We start from the raw sequence: 19,178 nt of genomic DNA, 5'->3' as shown, positions 1-19,178 counted from the left end.
ACATTAAATATATAACAGACTGGATGTTATCGTTCACGCGAATATTCTCCGGCTGGGCTCGTCGGCTGATGTAGTAGTAGCTTTGCTACTTCTTTCGCGCTGCGTAGTCATTATAAATTAAAAAAAAAAGATTTCGCGTGAATAAGACAAGCTAATTTTGAAGGGACAATCTACTACATATCTTAGCCAAAAGTTGACAGAAACACTAATAGGGGGTTTGATACACTTCGTCCTGACTTTTGGGAACATTTCGCCCTCCCTACCTTTGGGTACCTTGCTGCCTTGTAAATAAAATTACTCATGTCTTTTTTTTTATTGGACGGCCCATTCCGGGTTCAGGAAATTAAGGGTAATAGAGAAGTATTTCATGGGTATTAGCTTAGTAAAATAATACAAATTAATATCAATGCAAATATAAACATGTGAAAAAGCCCTGTGCAAGAGCTATACAGTCCTTACAAGATGTACTGGAGTTTATTGAGCAACAATATAACTCAGTAAATGCCATTACCAAAAATACCGCTCAGCTTGCTACAAGAAAAGTGCAAGTTAGATCATGCCTTAGAAGTGCCTTTTGCTCTAAGGATGGCCACGATATGATAAAGTGTATCAAATTCAGAGCACAATCAATCGAAAAAAGAAAAGAATTCGTTCAAAAGAACAGAATGTGCTTTAGATGCTTTGGAAAGCATAATGCTATCGACTGCAGAAAGGAAATTACATGCAATCGATGCTCCAAAAGACACAACAGCCTTCTTCATGAAGACACAAAACGCAGTATCAACAGCAATAGCCTTAAGCAAGGCCAAGACACACTATTGGCTACAGCTGTTCTTTTAGTGAAAAATAAAGCTGGAGGTTACAACGAGTTGAGGGCGCTTATTGACGGTGGATCCCAGAAGACGCTGATTTCAGAGGAAGCAGCACAAATATTTAGGATTCCCAGAGTTAGGAGTACTATAGAGGTCAGAGGTATCTCCCAGACTACTCAATTATCAAAAAATAGTGTCCACCTGACGATCAAACAAATAGTTTGATAGGTGTGGATCTATTTCCCCTGATTATGATGGAGAAAATAAAAACCGTGAATGGAATCTTGGGACAAAAAACCAAATTTGGATGGATTGTGTCCGGAAATATAACTCGAGCAGCAAAGCAAAAAATTATAAGTGCCACTACAACAATAAATCTAAAGGACCTGGAACGCTTTTGGGAATTGAAAGATGAAGCCGATGTGACGATTACAGACAATGCAGAATGCGAAAGAAAATTCCAAGAAACAACTGTCATCAACAAGGAAGGCAGATTTGTGGTTTCAATTCCATTCCACCAAGAGGCAAAGCTGGGGGACTCTCGTAAATGGAAAAGAAGTTTCAAAGAAACCCAAAGAACTGGGCTGCATACAACGAATTCATGAAAGAATACCTTAAGATGGGACATATGGAATCTGTAAAGACAACGGGTCAAGGCAAATACTATTTACCCCATCAAGCAATCATCCGGCCTGGAAGCTAAACTACAAAGCTACGAGTAGTTTTTGACGCATCCGCAAAGACGACAAATGGACTAAGCCTAAATGACGTTATTATAGCTGGTCCTAAGATTCAAAAGGATATATTCGATATTCTAATTAAATGGCGCAAGTGGCAATATGTTATGGTAGCTGACATTGAAAAAATGTATCGCCAAATAAAGGTTGCTGAGAAAGACCAAGAATACCAATATATCCTATGGAGAGATGATCCAAACTTGCCGATAAGCTAACAACCGTAACTTATGGCACCTCGGCAGCACCTTTCTTAGCAGTCCGATGTCTACGAGAGTTGGCAGATCGCTTGTGCCAAGAGGATAGCGTCTTAGCAGAAACAATAAGAGACGAATTTTATATGGAAGACCTCATGGTGGAGACACAGTCAACGAGTGCTATGAACTTCAAAGGAAATTGAGACAAGTGATGGAGAAGGCCGTCATGCATCTGCGAAAATGGGTTGCAAATGACGAACGTATTTTAGCCGACATTCAGGACGACGGTGCTACGGAGAAAATCTGCATTGAGGAGAATGAATCGATCAAAACCTTAGGACTTCAATGGGATCCGAAGAAGGATACATTTACTACAATATATGCTTTTTAAAACCATTATAAGCCACATTAATTTCATAAAATGTATTAAAGTTATGATTATAGTTCACGTTTATGTTTATTATAATCCAGCCCTTCAGCCAATCAGTGAAAACACAATTATTTTATTCTTGTTTGATACTTCCTTTATTAAGCCACCGAACCGCACTCATTAGTAGTCTGCAAGCGAATAGAACGATAACTTTATAATGAGCATGTAAGAGGCAACAAAGAGAGAGAACAAAGAGAGCAATAATAGAGCGCGTTCTCTCCAAGATCTCCCATCACAATCGCGTTCACACAGATTTGCATAAGTGTGACTTTTGTATTTTCAACACGCCACCTCAAAAATCACACTGATACAAACTGATTTAAAATTAAATGAAAAAAATAAAAAAATTACTTTCAGACGAGTGCGTTTCTAATGGCTGTATTCTTATTCTTTTCTTTTTTCTCTGGGGCTACTTTTATTGAACCAGCATTTGCTGCAAAGAATTGGGGAAACCCAGTAAAACCCAATCAGTTCAATCAAATAATTTACACTTTTCAAATTTTACAAGTTTCAATTAAATAAACATAGTAATAGTTAGTCTAACAATAGTTTTGGTTTGGTTATGAATATATACATATATATAATATATTTAAACTTCATAAAAAAATAATTCTGCTCCATCAGATTATTTTCATCATTCAAGATTCAGTTAGATAAACGAAGCAATGATTATACCAGCAATTGTTTTGATTTGATTATGGCTATAAAATAAATAACACATTCAAACTTCATATAAAAATTCATTTTTCTCATTCTGATTAATTTCATCATTCAGCCAACCCCAGTTGGTCTCGCAGTGCAGTGAATCTGGCAGTTGGTAGTGGCTTTGTCAGAACATCAGCCAATTGGGAATCTGTGGAAAGATACTCTACGAAAATTAGTTTGTTTTCAATTTGTTTTCGAATAAAATGGTATTTGATATTTCATTTCATTTGTTAATGATTTAAACCATAATGCTTCCCTTACTCCTTCGAATAAGGCCATATATTCAGCTTCGGTATTTGCCGCAGCAACTGATTTTTGTTTCATAGTACTCCAGCAAATTGAACAATTTTCAAACATTTTAAATATATTCCCAGTAGTACTTCTTCTATCAGTCTCATCCCCGGCCCAATCAGAATCAACATACCCAATAAGAATTGTATTTACATTTAAATTCCTTTTATATGATATCTTTAAATTTACAGTTCCCTTTAGGTATCTTAAAATTCTTTTAAGGCATTGCCATAATTCTCTATTATTGTAGTTCGTATATCGACTTAAGATGCCCATCGATGTACTCAAATCCGGTCGTGTACATAACATTATGTACATTAAACAACTAATCAAGTTCCTATATGGTGCATCATAAGACTCCTCCACTTGCAAAGCCTCATAATTTATTTTGCTTGGAGAAGGAGTTCCAACTGGATTACAATCTTCCATATTGAATGTCTTTAAAACATTTTTAATATATGCAGATTGACTGAGACAAATTTGATCATTCTCTCTTTCAATTTTTTATGCCAATAAAATATCGTATTTCATTTAGATCAGTCATTTGAAACTTATTTAAAAGATATGTTTTAAATTTAGACATTCTTTCAAAATCACTAGTAGAAATTATTATATCGTCAACATATAAGAGTACATATATATTTTTATGTATATCTCCTTCACCTAAAATATATATACATCTGTCTACTTCTAGGCTCCGAAATCCAAAATTTTTTAATGCACTTTCAAATATCTCAAACCAGCATCTGGCAGCTTGTTTTAGACCATAAATGGCTTTATTAAGTTTACATACTTTATTTCCATCATACTGGTTTAAACCTTTTGGAATCTTCATATAAATTTCATCTTGTTTTATACTAAATACCCATTTGCAATTTACTATATTTTTATCCTTAGGCATAAGCTCCATGTATTATTTGCAAAATGAGAATTCAATTCATCTTTAATGGCATCCTCCCACAAGATTCTGTCATCACGAGTTTTAATCTCTTCATATGTATTTGGAATATCATTTGAACACATTTGAGTATTCATCAGACACTTTTTTAAAAATCTATATGATAACTTTGGTTTGCCTTTAATTCTCTCACTGCGTCTAATTTCTTCTTGATGTATATTTTCTTTTATTTCATCACCAGTTTCAGCCACTGGATCGGTATTCTCGAGACAAGTGGAATTTTCGTTTAGACTTTCATCAGAATTCGAATCCGTAGATTCACAATTTTCCTGCAATGGAAAATTCAACTCTTCATTCTCCTCAATTGGAGAATCACAATATTGGTCGAAAACATCATGTTCTTCCACAGAGTCATTTTCATCAGACTTCGAATCCGTAGATTCACAATTTTCCTGTAATGGAAAATTCAACTCTTCATTCTCCTCAATTGGAGAATCACAATATTGGTCGAAAACATCATGTTCTTCCACAGAGTCATTTTCAACAGACTTCGAATCCGTAGATTCACAATTTTCCTGCAATGGAAAATTCAACTCTTCATTCTCCTCAATTGGAGAAACACAATATTGGTCGAAAACATCATGTTCTTCCACAGAGTCATTTTCATTTGAAGTCACATATTTCATGTTCATTTCATCAACCACTACATCTCTAGCTGTCATAAAGTTTCTCGAGTTCTCATTCCACAACTTATAGCCATTTGGCTCATATCCGACAAGTATAGTTTTGATCGATTTCTCGTCAAATTTTCGCACTTTATTTAGTGCATACACTGTCGAGCCAAATATCTTTAAATATTTCAAAACCGGCTTCTTTTTATGCCACATCTCAAATGGTGTTTTTCTCATATTTTCTAAAGCTCTACTTGGGGACCTGTTAATTAAATATGTTGCTGTCAAAACATCTTCACCCCAAAAACTTTTATTTAGTTTAGTACAGTTAATCATAGAACGAGCTTTTTCAGTGATTGTTCTAATCATCCGCTCTGCAACACCATTTAGTTGTGGGGTATGAGGAACCGTCAAATGATAGCTGATACCTTTTTCTACACAAAATTCACGCATTTCATTAGAGAGATATTCCCTTCCATTATCAATATATAGGTTAACCATTTTTCGCTACGAAATCTTTGAATACAAAAAACACGTCCGATTTATAAGTTATTAAATACGTCACAGTATAATGTGTATATTGATCAATAAATACTACATAGTAATTTTTATTGTCAATAGTTGAGGGCGTAATCGGACCATTTGCATTTTTCAAATTTTAGTCTTGATTGCTTTCCGTCAATACACGCCTCGCATAATTTACTACTATTTACTTTTACGTTTTTTATAAGTTCACTATCTTCAAACAAGCCATCTCGCTTAATTTCTAAGAATTTTCCTACACTTATATGTCCCAATCTTTCATGCCACAAGCGATACTCTACATCATTTGATATTACAGATGTGTATAATTTACTATTTAAATTAAATTTAACAGTCGGTACATTATACTCACATATTCCTTTGAATACCAAGTTACCGTTTTTGATTACTTTAATACCATCCGTATTAAACTCAACGGACATTCCAGCATCTATCATCTTATTTACGGATAGCAAATTGTGCGGGATTTCCTTACAATACAGCACGTTGTGTAATGTAATGTTGCTTCCAGAATTGTTAAGTTTAACTTGTCCTTTCGCAGTAGCATAAACAAATTCTCCACGCTTTGCAATCTCAATAGCCATGCTTACATTTAAATTCTCATACTCCGAAAATAAATTAATATCATTCACTAGGTGGTCTGATGCCCCCGAATCTAATATAAAATTGACTTCATCTGGCTTTTCCATGTAATTTGCTAATTTCACCATAAATGCAACTGCGCATTTTCGCTGTGTTGCTACCTTCTGCTTCTGTTTCTCTCTAACTCCTGAATTCATCAGAAAAGCAAACGCACGTTCTGGCTGTGTGCGTGTTTCTGCCGCCATCTGAGCCTGTCTCTCTCTAACACTATTTCCATCGGGAATATTCTGGTTTCCTGCCTGCCTTTTCAATAGAAAACAATCTTTTTTTATGTGTCCCAATTTCTTGCAATGGAAACATTTTAGTTTGGGCTTATTCTTAAAAGGTTTCTTTATAAATTTCATAGCTTTATTTTTGAATGTATTTTCCCTATGCTCTCGATTGCCTATAGCTTGCAGCACTTTAGCATTTGTGTCTTTGTTAATTCCTCTTAATTTTATTTCATGATCGAGCAGGCGTGTCTTTACGAAGTCTAATGTTAAATTGCTCTCAGTAAGAGTTTTTATAGCTGTTATTACCCCTTCATAGTTGGTCGAAAGGGTATTAAGCAGATGAGCAACTTTGTCCATTTCGTCCAACTTTGCTCCGGCCGCAACTAACTCCGTTATTAAATCATCAAATAAATGAAAATGGTTCACTAACTGAGTATCACCCTTTAATTTTAAAGAGAATAATTGCTTGCGTAGTGACAGTTGAGATGCCAAGCTTTTACGCTCATAAATAGAATCCAATTTTTCAAAAATCTGCTTTGCCGTATTGTCATTGTTGGCAAATTTTAAAAAAGAGTCACTCAGATATTCTATTATGATCCCCTTTGCGTTTCTTTCTGCCCATTTTACTTCCTCGCTTATTTCTGTTTGTTCTTTATCTATTACATCTAGCAAATCGTTTTCCTCTAACAGTGCCCTTATTCGGAACTTCCATATAGAATATTTTTCACCATTGAACGGTTTTATGTTCCTTTTTCCTTTATCCATGTCTTTCCTTTCCTTTTCTTGACTAAAACTAACTGTTCCTCCTCTTTTTTTTTCTTTTCTATTTTCTGATTGCTTTGCGCTTCTTAGAATCACTTTTTCGATGCTGCACCGCTTTTAATACTTAACCAGAATTGTTCACCGTTTGTTCGTATCGTCATACATACACATGTATGTATTTCGTAGAATTCGTATGCATTGGTTTTCGATTTTATTCGCTGTTCGTTTTTATTTTCACAATTAATTAATTTCACTGTTAGGCCGAAAGTGTGACTGGGCCCATAACCTATTAAAGTTATGATTATAGTTCACGTTTATGTTTATTATAATCCAGCCCTTCAGCCAATCAGTAAAAACACAATTATTTTATTCTTGTTTGATACTTCCTTTATTAAGCCACCGAACCGCACTCATTAGTAGTCTGCAAGCGAATAGAACGATAACTTTATAATGAGCATGTAAGAGGCAACAAAGAGAGAGAACAAAGAGAGCAATAATAGAGCGCGTTTTCTCCAAGATCTCCCATCACAATCGCGTTCACACAGATTTGCATAAGTGTGACTTTTGTATTTTCAACAAAATGCAAAGGCAACAATATGTCCGATCTTTAGTCGATAGTTCTGTACTAAGTTGTACACGATAGTCAGTTGCAAATTGACCAAAGTTAAAACCAACCGTCCGACTCACGCCAGGATCTCAAAGATCTCTTATAGAAGGGGACTATCATTATCATTAACTTAAAAGCTTATATGAGGCTTAGTGTATTTGCAATCTACATTTTTTTGATTAAATATTATTTTTTATATTCAAAGTTAAGACACTCGCGTGATGTAATCGGTCTTCTTTATCTTAGTTAATTTCTAAATTGTATCCCGATGTTTACAAAATCAATAATCATTATCAGGTCTGTTAAGTATCCATTACTTTGCTAATTCATCTTTTTTTTCTCTTCTTCTTCTTATTTCCATAAAATGCTATATGTCTTCTTCAGTTTGCCTACAAATAGTATCAATTTTAGTCCTGTTAATTTTACTTATCCTTTTGAATTTAAATAAATTTGATCGTGTTTCAATTTTCAACAGGAAGTAAGTTCCTTAATAGAACTACATTTTAGTTTTTTCCTAGGGACTTTTATGTAAGCGCTTTTTATTAGATCGTAAGACTTTAAAGATTCAACTCGTTCGTTGGAGTCAGACTGATAGCAAGATAGAAAAATGCTCTTCGGCAATTACCCAGTGTCAAATAGTCAGTCCAACAAATTCTACTCCGGTAAATAGGGGTTACAAAATATTACTGCTTACCGAGAACCCACGATCCGAATACGACGAGCTTACGCTGTCAACCTGGTGCCTGAACATCGGATGCCTCTCCCTCGGCCCTAGTGTAACGAACATTAAATATATAACAGACTGGATGTTATCGTTCACGCGAATATTCTCCGGCTGGGCTCGTCGGCTGATGTAGTAGGAGCTTTGCTACTTCTTTCGCGCTGCGTAGTCATTATAAATTAAAAAAAAAGATTTCGCGTGAATAAGACAAGCTAATTTTGAAGGGACAATCTACTACATATCTTAGCCAAAAGTTGACAGAAACACTAATAGGGGGTTTGATACACTTCGTCCTGACTTTTGGGAACATTTCGCCCTCCCTACCTTTGGGTACCTTGCTGCCTTGTAAATAAAATTACTCATGTCTTTTTTTTTATTGGACGGCCCATTCCGGGTTCCGGAAATTAAGGGTAATAGAGAAGTATTTCATGGGTATTAGCATAGTAAAATAATACAAATTAATATCAATGCAAATATAAACATGTGAAAAATCTGAATAGGTTTTCAGATATAAATTAAAAATAAAAAGGAAACTTATTTGACTAAAAGAATTATTGGTGTGTAATTTTATAGCAGTCCTCGTCTGCCCGCGAACCTTTTAAATACATTTAAAAACGCGTCTGTCGATAAGTCCACTACGAGTTAAAGGTGAACAGCTTTTGACGCGAAACAAAGAAACACAGCGACATAAACCTTTACTGGGGGTCTACAGCTTACATAATATGGTCCAACAAAATGGTCCTCAACCGGTCTGCAGGCAAGTTGCCCATAATTTTGGCCTAATAATTTTGGCTTATATTTGAAACCATGCATGCAGCTGCGAGCAACTGCTGCGCACATTTTTTGTTTTCTGAGCTTTGTACTTCTGCGCAAAGCTCAAACTTATGGAGTTGTGGCCAATTCTCGGCCGTCGTGTAAGAAGCTTGGACCCTTAAAACATTATGATTTAATAAGCTCATCTATACATGCACCTCTAGATGCAATATCAGCTGGGCTTAACTCAGTCGGTACATGTCGCTATATAACATGATTAGAGCGCTTACTTGAGAGTCAGACCAAAAGTTCACGCTGTCTATTTTTAATTTGGACAGAACAGGGAACAGTGCTTAGCAAATGCGCAGAGGAATAGTCTAGAAGCCAACGGAGCGACTTTAGATTTTGCTGTTAGCAACACTGTCTCTACTTCATCTTCGTATCGTGTACATACTTAAATGTAACATCCATAAGCGTCACTCGAAGCGTCTGCATGAATTTGCAAATGATTGTATGACTTACAGACGTATCGAGGTAGCTTTATTCTGCTGAGATCCCGTAAAGTATCTATTAAATAAATCCACTCTGTATGAAGATAAGAAGGAATCGTCTCGTCCCAATCTAGTTTCTGTTTCCACAATTTTTGCAGCTGAATTTTTCCTTTTGTGATAAGTGGACATAGCAATCCAAGGGTGTAGAAAAGTCGAGAAGCAACTGAAAAAATGTTGCGCTTTATGTCGTAGGTTTTATTAATATAAGTTCATCTACCCGAGATTGTATCTAAATTCTCGTTAAACTAAACACTCGTTACCCACCGTATGCCGAGTTTCTTCACTGAGCCTGTCTCGTCGACCTTTAATACTTTTTCGCCCTCACTAGTGCACAAGTATAGATGATTGATTAGAAACCCATTTTGCCAATGGAAAACCTCCTGACAGTAAAACTTCTTTAACTTGTTGGCAAATTTCTTGTAGACCTGTATTTGTGTCAGCGCCAGCAAGCATGTCATCTACATAAAAACAATCTTTTATGACAGCTGATGCTACTGGATGCGATTGTAAGCGATTTTCTGCTAATTCAAATAGGCATCTGATTGCAGATGCTGTGCCATGTGTTACCGTATTCAGTATTCAAAGAATTAGCTGAAAATTGCGATCTTCATCAGCAATGTCAACTTGGCCATACATTTTAGAAATGTTGGCTGTAACTGCGAATTTAATTAATGTAAAATTTAGTAATGTTAAATGAAGCTCCCTCTGAATTGTCGGCCCAACCATGAGAGTTTCATTTAAAGAAACCGCTGTTGATGTTTTGCTTGAAGCATCAAACCTGACTCGAAGTTGGGTTGAGGTGCTTTCAGGTCTCAAGACGCATTGATGGGGGATGTAATAATGCTGTCGTAGAGGAGCCGATTCTATAATAGACATATGACTCAGATCTTTGTACTCTTTCATAATTTGAGGCCGAGCTGAAGATACCGCGTTTTGGCCGTGTGAAATGGCATGCAAAGTATACTAGGATCCTTTTTAAATGGGAGGCTGACTTGAACTCGGCCCGAAGGCAAACGATGGACAGTGCGAATAAAAATATTATCACACTCTCTTTGTTCAGCTATTCTATGTGCATCCTTCGACTGATCTGGTGTTCTGTATAACTCCCAAAAGTGTTCCACCAATGACTGGTGGTGGTAGTCTATTACAGCTACAGAACTACAGATAAGTACGATTGCAGTGGTCTATTGCCGAAGTGTCAAGAGATATGATCACGAGGGAGGTGATTAGCGCGGTCATAGGCCACAAACATAGATTTAAGATAAATCTCAGCTGCATTGACCAACGCAGACTGCAGCGTCTTACAAGCGCTGCATTATATAATTAGATGATAAGAACCTTTGTAAGAATGAATAAAAGGCGATGCCCTCGCAATAGCGAGTCAGTTAGATTCAAACACCCGAATTTAACTCATTAAGTTTACGCATTAGTTTATAGTATGAACATTTTGGTCCTTCGAGAAATTCTGTTCTTTTCCCCCACCAGTGGTAAGAAACACAGAAGAAAAAAGCCAGCGCTTCAAAGTAAAAAGAGCAAGGTTATTCGAGTGATTCTGCTGTTTCCCCCACCAGTGGTAAGAAACACAGAATAAAAGACCACGCCTTAAAGTACTAGGACTATAAGGTGAAACATTGTGTTCTTGCTTTTCCGTGGCTGATCAATCAGCTGTGAGTCGAGGCACAGCTAGGTCAACTGGGCGACCAATCAAAAAATCCTCCAACGGATCACGCCAAAGAATACAAGCAGAAAGCACAAGTCACAGTGATTGTTTTCCCAAGATGTTGTCGGAAAGATCTGTGAAATTGATGCAAGACCAAGGAGAGCTGCAGAACAAAATACTGCAAGCCATCAAGGACAAGGCATCTATACCAGCAATAGAAGCATTGGTAGACCTATTTACTACTAATAACAATGCGCTGGTAAAATTGGGAGTTGGCGATCATCAATATTTTAATGATAAAATATGTATTAAAACTATGGATGCTGTCAAGGCCTACAAGGAGTCGCAATTAAAGGTAGAAACACTTGAAGAGATAAATATATCAAGTGGATCAAAATTATCTGATACCGCATCAGATCGGAGCTCCAGTCCAGTTGATAATCTGGTTCAACTGGTGGACAGAAGAGCGGACAGGGTCAGGCAACAGATAAGCCTAATCTACGAAACCCTGGATAGTTCAAGTGAGATTGAACTAGTCAAGCAGCTGGCAATGATAAAAAGTCATTGGTCCAACGGTTCGGACACAGTGAAACTGCTTGAAAACAAGTATGACAGAACTGCCTTTGATCAAGATGAGGCAGACATTCTGCAATCTGATGTTGCCGGACTAGAGATGGTACTTCAGAGGAAGTTGGAACAGTTCAAAAGTTCCAACTACGACGTGCCAGAACTCCCAAAAGTGGACCTTCCAACGTTCAATGGAAATGCGAAGAAATGGCCAACATTTTACGAGCTGTTCTCTGAACTAATAGACAGCAGGAAGGATCTCAGCAACACACGGAAGCTGGGATATTTAAGAGCCTGCTTAAAAGGAGAAGCTCAAATGGTGGTTAGCCATTTGATAACGGGATCAGCGGCTAGCTATGCAGCAGCGTGGGAGCATATCTGCAAACGCTATAAGAATAGCAGAAAAATATTCTCCCAACACTTTAACAAATTAATGGAACTGGAGTGCTTGCTGAGAAATGATGAGAAAAATTTAGGGAAGTTTTTGGATACTGCGACCGAGAGCATATTTATCATAAAGCAAAAAGGAAAAATAGCAAGCTCTGCTGACGTAATTTTAGCAGAAATTCTGCTGCGGAAATTTTCGCCAGAAGCCTTGCAGCTGTATGAACAGCATGTAAAAAAGGCAAGAGCTATACAGTCCTTACAAGATGTACCGGAGTTTATTGAGCAACAATACAACTCAGTAAATGCCATTACCAAAAATACCGCTCAGCTTGCTACAAGAAAAGTGCAAGTTAGATCGTGTGCCTTTTGCTCTAAGGATGGCCACGATATGATAAAGTGTCTCAAATTCAGAGCACAATCAATCGAAAAAAGAAAAGAATTCGTTCAAAAGAACAGCATGTGCTTTAGATGCTTTGGAAAGCATAATGCTATCGACTGCAGAAAGGAAATTACATGCAATCGATGCTCCAAAAGATACAACAGCCTTCTTCATGAAGACACAAAACGCAGTATCAACAGCAATAGCCTTAAGCAAGGCCAAGACACACTATTGGCTACAGCTGTTCTTTTAGTGAAAAACAAAGCTGGAGGTTACAACGAGTTGAGGGCGCTTATTGACGGTGGATCCCAGAAGACGCTGATTTCAGAGGAAGCAGCACAAATATTTAGGATTCCCAGAGTAAGGAGTACTATAGAGGTCAGAGGTATCTCCCAGACTACTCAATTATCAAAAAATAGTGTCCACCTGACGATCAAACCCAAAATTCCAAGCAGCTTCAAAGCATCAACGGAAGCATTGGTTTTACCAATACTGCATAGAGCCCTTCCCAGCAAAAAGGTTGATATTGATATCAACAAAGAGTGGAAGGGCTACAGGCTAGCAGATCCACGATTCAACGAGCCAAGCAGAATTGACATGTTGATAGGTGTGGATCTATTTCCCCTGATTATGATGGAGAAAATAAAAACCGTGAATGGAATCTTGGGACAAAAAACCAAATTTGGATGGATTGTGTCCGGAAATATAACTCGAGCAGCAAAGCAAAAAATTATAAGTGCCACTACAACAATAAATCTAAAGGACCTGGAACGCTTTTGGGAATTGAAAGATGAAGCCGATGAGACGATTACAGACAATGTAGAATGCGAAAGAAAATTCCAAGAAACAACTGTCATCAACGAGGAAGGCAGATTTGTGGTTTCAATTCCATTCCACCAAGAGGCAAAGCTGGGGGACTCTCGTTTTTTTTTTTTTTTTCTGCTTTTTTTTATTATTTATTGAATCTTCCCTTTGTGTTAAGAGACTAACAATAAGTGTTCAAATCTTAATCTAACTTAATTAACTTTCACTTAGTGATAGTTTTTTCATTAATGCCCTAATAAGTTTATTGCTGGGCTGGGAGGTCGTTGCGGTGCAGCCGGCTTTGACTGCATACTCCGATTAGTTTTCTTGCGAGGGGATTTGTATGGGTGGTCAGCTTTTCGTTATACTTCGTTTTTTTCTCAGCTATTACTTCGATTACTAATTTGATTTTTAGGTCTCTGTGTATGTTTTCGTTCCGAAGGTACCACGGCGCTCCAGTGATAATTCTCAGAATTCTTGACTGTGCTCGCTGAATAATGTCTATGTTACTTCTGGATGCGTTGCCCCACAGCTCGGAGCCATAAGTCCAGATAGGTTTTAAGACGGAGTTGTATAGAAGAGCCTTGAACTCCAGACTAAGTGGAGAGCGAGCATTTATGAGCCAGTGGAGGTTCCTTGCTTTAAGTTTAAGATGTGTCGATTTGGCTTCTATATGTTTGCGCCAAGTGAGCCGCCTGTCCAGATGAACACCCAGATATGTTACCTCGTCGGCTTGTGGAATGCATATGTTATTCAAGACCAGTGGTGGGCATGTTTGTTTGTTTAAGGTAAAGGTAACCTGCTTGCATTTTTGAACATTTATTGAAATTCTCCAGTCGGCAAGCCATCGTTCTACAGATGTTAAGTGTCGGGATAGGAGTGCCGTGGCTTTTATTGGGCATTTGGAGCGGCTGAGTATCGCGGTATCATCAGCGAACGTGGAGGTTGTTAGATTGTAGTCTATGGGGAAATCCGCCGTATACAGGGTGTATAAGATTGGACCCAGTACACTGCCTTGCGGCACTCCAGCTTCGATTGCGCAATCGCGTGAAGTGCTTGTATCGCATCTTATTGCAAACACTCTGTTATATAGGTATGACTTCAGTAGCTTATGTGTGTTTTGGGGCAACAGCTTGATTATTTTAAACAAAAGTCCATCGAGCCACACTCTGTCAAATGCCTGCGCGACGTCTAGAAAAATGGCTGTGCAGTATTCTCGATGTTCAAAAGCAGTACGAATTTCTGACGTGATTCGATTGACCTGTTCGATGGTTCCATGTTTTTCTCTAAAGCCAAATTGATGTGTTGGAAGTGTGTTGTTTATTCTAAGATGAGGGCTAATCCGAAGGAGTAGCATTTTTTCAAACAGCTTTGAAAGACATGTTAGTAAGCTTATCGGTCTATATGATGATGGCTGCGTTTTATCTTTTCCTGGCTTTGGAATCATTACTATGGTCGACTTTTTCCATTTTTGAGGGAAGTATCCAAGCTTGGCGATTGCGTTGAACAACAGGCAGATGTGAAGAATAGCACACTTTGTGAGTTCAATGAGCATTCTTGGAGTTATTAGGTCGTAGCCAGGCGATTTTCTTGGGTTCAGTTGCTCTTTGATAACCTTTGCTAGTTCACATGGTCGGAATTCAAAGGGTTCTTGAGGATCTACATACATTTTGTAAATGGTCAGCGAAAGCACTGGCTCTTTCTTCATCACTTCGAAACCAGGTGCCAGAGGGACTTCGTAGTGGCATAATTGGCGCTATTGGAGTCTTTAGGTTTCTGTGAGCTCTCCAAAGAGGGTACTTAGTGCTGGTGGGAGAGAGTTGCTCGATATATGAACGTTGGCTGTTTTTTTCCTCTTGTTTGAGAGCATTGGTAAGCCTGCGTGTGGCTATCTTAAGCATGTGCTTTGTAATTGGTGATCTATTAGACTGCCAATCCCTTCGTAGGCGTCGTTTATCTAATACCAGCCGCTCGATTTCGCGATTAGTTTTGATGTAGTTTGGTTTTGCATACGTCACTGGCGGGGTTGAAGCCTTTGCAGCCGAAACTAAAATGTTTCCAAGAGTTTCCGTTGACTTGTCTATATCCTCCTTTGTAGATAATGCCGTCGTTAGTTCTATGTGTGAACAGACATACTTTTGATACCTTGGCCAGTTTGTTCTAAAATTTGTGAGTTTATACGGTGGGTCGACGATGTGGGGGCGAGTTAGCATATTTAGAAAAACAGGTGAGTGATCTGATGATAAATCTGCTAGTGCTTCGGCGGTGACCATGTTGCGGGGGACATGTTTAGTAATTGCAAAATCGATCAGGTCTGGGATTTTTCTTGGGTCTGCTGGCCAGTATGTAGGCTTACCCGGGGATACATAGTCTAGCTTGTTTTCTGGCTTCGTAAGCGCATTGTACAATTGCTTACCCTTTGGCGTCACAAGTCGAGATCCCCAATGGGTGTGCTTGGCGTTATAGTCACCCGCTGCGATGAACCTGTCACCTAGTGTGTTAAAGAATTCCATGAATTGATCCTCAGAGATTGGAAAGCGCGGTGGGCAGTAGACTGCGGCTAGAGTCGTTAAACCATTGTTGAGTTGTAAGGCTATGGACGTAGATTGTAAGTAGTTTTTGTCAAAATTGTTTAAGTGGTGGTGTTTTATGCGATTTCTGATGAGTATTCCAGTGCCTCCATGAGCTTTACCATCTGGTTGATTTGTACCATAGAACAAGTATCCTGGTATATGAAAATTGTTTTTATTTGTGAGGTGCGTTTCTGATAGTAGCATTACGTCGATGTTTTTTTCGTAAATGAACTGTGTGAGCTCTTGTGTATGCCGTGAAACGCCATTTGCGTTCCACAGAGATATCGGTGGGGAAGCCATTATGGGGATTTTGAAGATACAAGAAGTTGAATCAGGATATTTTGGTTTTTCATGAGCTCTTGCAAAGTATTTTGCATGAACGTCATAAAGTCTTTCATGCTTTGCTGTAGGGATAGCATCATAGCTTCGATGCCACTTTGTTGTGTTTGTTGGATGTTTGTCGGTGTATGTTCGGAATGAGCAGTTCTTGTCGGTGGGGCGGGCACTTCTAGTCCGGATTTTAGGGCGCTAGCGAAAGAAATTGTTGGAGTAGTGCTTGGGACAGTTAGGGGTGGTTGAAAAATCGGTTGCGGAGAGTAGAAATTGACTTTGTTGTATGTATGTGCTGTGGCAATACGTTTGTTTAGGCGGCTCTTCAATTCTTTGTACACCACACAGCCTCTGTAGTTTGCAGTATGTTTTTCTCCGCAGTTACTGCATTTCTTCACAGACTTATCGTCCTTGTTTTTGGGGCAGTTTGCGGTAGTATGAGGTTCGCTACAGACAACACATACGGACTTAAGGGCGCAGTATGCCATGGTGTGGCCGTATTCTTGGCAATTAGTACATTGAACTGGATTGATACGTTTGTGCGGCTCCTCCACGGTGATCCTCCGATGTAGCAAGTACTGTAAATTGTATATTGGGTGCACTTCGTTTTTCTTTAGTGCCTGGAGCTCTGGTTCGAGTTCTATTTTGAATAGTGGCTGCGGAACTTTGTCTTTGTTTAAAATATTAATAGCTGTCTTTGCAGAAAAGTTTTTGGCCTTCAGAGCCTCAATTATCTCAGCTGGTGTCACTGTTGCTTCAATGCCCTTAAGTACTACCTGTAGCCCTTTGCAACTTTTTAATTGGTATGTGTAGTAGTTTTTACCAGCATCATTTAGGTATTTAGTCACTATACGGTGATCTGCTTCTGTTTGGATCTGTAGTTTTATTTCATGAATATTTCCTTTTTTAAGTGGGATAATGTGGAATTTGCTGTCACCAATCAAAGCAACGGGTTTATTTACAAGTGCATTTGTACTTTGTTCTCGTATGAAAATTGGTGGAGGCCTGGTCTTTTTTGGTTCCCCTACCGTTTTTTCGTTGGGTTGTTCGGTCGCAGAATCAGCCAAGATAGCATATCGGTTTGAATTATTTACTGCAGAGTTTTCATTGCCGTTGTTGGTTCGATTGATTTTGGGTTGATTACCTGCCTTATTGTTTTGAGGGCTGAGCTTTCTCTTGATTTGGATGTAGCGATCCATGCCAGTCTGCACAGTCGAAATCGACTTCTGCTTTTGTTTTGATTCTTCTTTGCGTGCATTATTGTTGTTGCAAACGGTCAGTGCTGCTGAATTATTTACAGCTGGCACAGCGATAATTAGTTGGGCCGCTGACGAAGTTGTTGTTGTGGTAGCAGTGACAGTTGCCAGTGAGGTCACTGCACTCGTTATTGCAGTGTTACAGTTACCCGGGACGGTCGTTTGGCGCTGCGAGAGGAGCGGGGTAGAAGAGGCGGTCTCTTCGCTCCACGACTTGTGAGCCGAAGCAGGCAGAGAGGGAGAGCAAGAACGCGGTCTGTCGTTCTCTGAGGGCAAAAGTTTCGAGTTAGTTGAAGGTGAGGGTGCTCGATCACCGATTTGCGGTGAGACGAAAGAAAAGTATGCATTGTTGCGTTGTAAAGAGAGCCGGCGCTCGTCTTGTTCACATTGTCGCTGAGAACGTATGTCGTTTTGATTCATTGTTCTAAGTCCACATATAACAATTACCAGAACAATATGGAATAATTATTTATTTTAGTAAATAATTACTATAGTCAATAATTGTTAGTTGTGCAAACTGCACTTTACACTTTGTGTTTAACTTTCACTATACTGTTGTAGTTTTTAGAACTTGCTATTCGTAGCTTGAAAGAAACACGGGGGACTCTCGTAAATGGAAAAGAAGTTTCAAAGAAACCCAAAGAACTGGGCTGCATACAACGAATTCATGAAAGAATACCTTAAGATGGGACATATGGAATCTGTAAAGACAAAGGGTCAAGGCAAATACTATTTACCCCATCAAGCAATCATCCGGCCTGGAAGCTAAACTACGAAGCTACGAGTAGTTTTTGACGCATCCGCAAAGACGACAAATGGACTAAGCCTAAATGACGTTATTATAGCTGGTCCTAAGATTCAAAAGGATATATTCGATATTCTAATTAAATGGCGCAAGTGGCAATATGTTATGGTAGCTGACATTGAAAAAATGTATCGCCAAATAAAGGTTGCTGAGAAAGACCAAGAATACCAATATATCCTATGGAGAGATGATCCAAACTTGCCGATCAGTGAGTTTAAGCTAACAACCGTAACTTATGGCACCTCGACAGCACCTTTCTTAGCAGTCCGATGTCTACGAGAGTTGGCAGATCGCTTTTGCCAAGAGGATAGCGTCTTAGCAGAAACAATAAGAGACGAATTTTATATGGATGACCTCATGGTGGAGACACAGTCAACGAGTGCTATGAACTTCGAAGGAAATTGAGACAAGTGATGGAGAAGGCCGTCATGCATCTGCGAAAATGGGTTGCAAATGACGAACGTATTTTAGCCGACATTCAGGACGACGGTGCTACGGAGAAAATCTGCATTGAGGAGAATGAATCGATCAAAACCTTAGGACTTCAATGGGATCCGAAGAAGGATACATTTACTACAATATATGCTTTTTAAAACCATTATAAGCCACATTAATTTCATAAAATGCAAAGGCAACAATATGTCCGATCTTTAGTCGATAGTTCTGTACTAAGTTGTACACGATAGTCAGTTGCAAATTGACCAAAGTTAAAACCAACCGTCCGACTCACGCCAGAATCTCAAAGAAAAAAGGCCTACTTTTTTTCGCCGTCAGCGTTATCTCTTATAGAAGGGGACTATCATTATCATTAACTTAAAAGCTTATATGAGGCTTAGTGAATTTGCAATCTACATTTTTTTGATTAAATATTATTTTTTATATTCAAAG

The 19,178-nt window shown here is 38.5% G+C and overlaps 1 protein-coding gene across 1 annotated transcript; it reads right to left on the bottom strand.

Annotated features, from left to right (window-relative positions):
* Positions 1-17,001: 17,001 nt before the first annotated feature.
* On the bottom strand, positions 17,002-18,037 carry LOC122625520 (probable serine/threonine-protein kinase mkcB). The gene is made up of 2 exons (XM_043805613.1): positions 17,083-18,037; positions 17,002-17,021 (listed from the first exon to the last, which is right to left on the bottom strand). Exons 1-2 carry the CDS (start codon positions 17,903-17,905, stop codon positions 17,002-17,004), a joined length of 843 nt encoding a protein of 280 aa, XP_043661548.1. The 5' UTR covers positions 17,906-18,037.
* Positions 18,038-19,178: the final 1,141 nt, after the last annotated feature.

Source organism: Drosophila teissieri, unplaced genomic scaffold (genome assembly GCF_016746235.2).
Source record: "Drosophila teissieri strain GT53w unplaced genomic scaffold, Prin_Dtei_1.1 Segkk118_quiver_pilon_scaf, whole genome shotgun sequence".
Taxonomy (NCBI): Eukaryota; Metazoa; Arthropoda; class Insecta; order Diptera; family Drosophilidae; genus Drosophila; species Drosophila teissieri.
This window is presented reverse-complemented; position numbering and strand designations above follow the sequence as displayed.